The 2,555-nt window shown below is 37.5% G+C and overlaps 1 protein-coding gene across 1 annotated transcript in view; it reads right to left on the minus strand.

Annotated features, from left to right (window-relative positions):
• SARC_06494 (hypothetical protein) overlaps window positions 1-1,564 on the minus strand; it is a gene marked incomplete at its 3' end in the record, with an annotated part of 8,411 nt that extends 6,847 nt beyond the window's left edge. The window contains exons 1-2 of the mRNA XM_014299597.1: window positions 1,012-1,564; window positions 108-254 (exon numbers count right to left, since the gene is read on the minus strand). Coding sequence (XP_014155072.1) covers window positions 108-254; window positions 1,012-1,426 — 562 coding nt within the window. The 5' untranslated portion in view covers window positions 1,427-1,564. The remainder of the gene's footprint in view (window positions 1-107; window positions 255-1,011) is intronic.
• Window positions 1,565-2,555: the final 991 nt, after the last annotated feature.

Raw genomic sequence — 2,555 nt, forward strand, 5'->3', positions numbered from 1 at the left:
TATAATATATAGCACCTCAAATCAAGTATTACCATTCACCAATCCAATACATACAACACCTCAAAATTCTTCCCCCATCTCGCCGTACCTGTTGATATCCTCCGTACGTTCATAGCCCACACCCTTGAGAATGGCCCACACCACTTCGGTGTCACTGACGTTCATTTGACACCCATAGGTTTCAAAGAACACCTTACGCGCATCACCCTGCAATACTTCGGTGGGAAGGTAATCCTTTGCGGGAATCAGCGCATCTGTGTACAGAGCAGTGGTTGTTCGATTGGATTAGTGCGTTCGCCGCCAGGGGTATGGTAGGTATGAGGGAAGCTGATCCAAGCTTAATACAGTGAAATGAGCGGCATCACTGGTATTAGTACATCTGTAGACATAAGCGTGTCATAAGCGTGTCACTGATAAGTCGTGCCATTTGTACCAAGTAGGCCCAAACGGAATGGTCTATACTAGTTTCGGCTGGTTTCCTCGTGGAAAGAGCTCGTGACAACACAACATCGGTAGGCTTGGCACTCCTTGAACTTAGCAATCAGTACATATGGCAACAAAAAATATGTCCGATATCCAATCGTAATTTTGCTGGAGATGAAGGAGGTGAAGTTTGATCTATATATCTAAAGAAACGAAATTATGTATCTATGCACATACACATACACACACATACATATATATATATATATATATATGAACTTACACACACATATATATACATAACTAACTTTTTTTCACACATATGTGCCTTATTTAACGAAAACTGACACGAGAGAGACTGCAGATTAAAAACAACAACGGTGCAACTGTGTGTACTCTTATATAAACGCACGTGTGCATATGCGATCTATTCCATAAACCCTCTGCATTCAACGCTAGCTTTCCATACACGCCGTTATCGGCCAGAATACTAATCGTACGCATATACCACACCCAGACACAAATACTCTACATTTGCGACTCCGTACCTTCGACTACATGCAAAATAACATTACACAGGTAACATACCGTTCGACAGCTCATCGGCTTTGATACTATTAACACTCAAAAACTCTTTGAATGACGGTGCGTTGTGTAGCAGCTTCTTACGCACAGTGAGATCATCCACTGTAGTAGGCTTGATGTGCACCTCTACGTTTTCCACATTGGCATCAGTTGTGTATCTACGCCTCGATTTGTCCATGCTGGTATGAGCAAATGTAGTAGTCGCTGCAAGTGCATGTATATGTCTGTAACTAGGTTTATATCTACACATAGCCGCGTCTATACAGGAACGTGTAACTGGGATAGTAGCAATGTGTGTATGTACATATCCGCTACTGATTGTATGCACATTTGGAGAAGAAAGGGCTGCAGAAACCTTCAAGTGGTTTCCTTGGGAGATGCATCCTCGCGATAGCGAGAATATACTACGCATCGACATGGTTAGAACGAGTTCACCTGGAGACCATACCCGACAATGTATAGAAGATCATTCGCTCTTCAACTTGTTACTATAAGTGTATGTCCATTACATATATATCTGCATGAATACATATGTATACATATCCATCCGTATGCATATATGTACACATATACTTACATGTGCTGGTTGACTACAAATTAAGTTAAAAAAATATGTGTTGCAAAAACCTTTTTTTTAAATAAAAAAACGACAAAAGGGACCTAATCCGTTTAAAAAGGGGTCCAACTCGAAACGTTTATTCGGCTCAATAGACCTTTTTCATCCACCTATTCAGTAAACTGAAGGGACATCCTATGAACCCATTTGAATTTTTTGCACCTCAGGCCTCTGAGCATGCACCCGTAGCTACAAGTAAAGGCCTATCACAGTATAAACGTTTACCACAAACAAATGGGGTTCAAACTCTAAAAGCTATCGTTTAAACGCATGGGTATGGTTGGTGATGTTATCGATTACAAATATAAAGACCATATGAGATAGTCCAGACGAATGATAATAGTAAAGTAAACAAACTACATATAAATACACAATATGATACGTATTTATATGGGTATTTATCAAAAAGTATATACTTACATACTGTATACATAACAATATATACGTGTGCATTTAATTTGTAGAAGAAGGTTATGGACTGACAAGTGTATATAGCAATTAAGATCTAATAGGGGGGATTCAGCCATAACATGTCGTTATTATAGCTCTCGCTCTAGTTGAGTATAAAATACAACATATGTTTGCTCCACTGGGCACAACTGAGATACAACGGGACTTGAATTGAATAAAAGGTAACTGTTAAAGGCATCATGGACGGGGAAAACTCACTACGGGACGAAATATTACAAAGGTTAGTATAGTCGAAATTATCATCTTGAGCGGTTTTGGTATTGTATTCACATTTACGTCGATAAGCATGACAGCGAACTCATCCACACACACACACATATATATATATATATATATATATATATATATATATATATATATATATATATATATATATATATATATATATTTATATTTATATATCTATATATATATGTAATATATATCTATATATATATATATATATATATATATATATATA

This window comes from Sphaeroforma arctica (genome assembly GCF_001186125.1).
Source record: "Sphaeroforma arctica JP610 unplaced genomic scaffold supercont1.465, whole genome shotgun sequence".
In the NCBI taxonomy this organism is placed as follows: Eukaryota; class Ichthyosporea; order Ichthyophonida; genus Sphaeroforma; species Sphaeroforma arctica.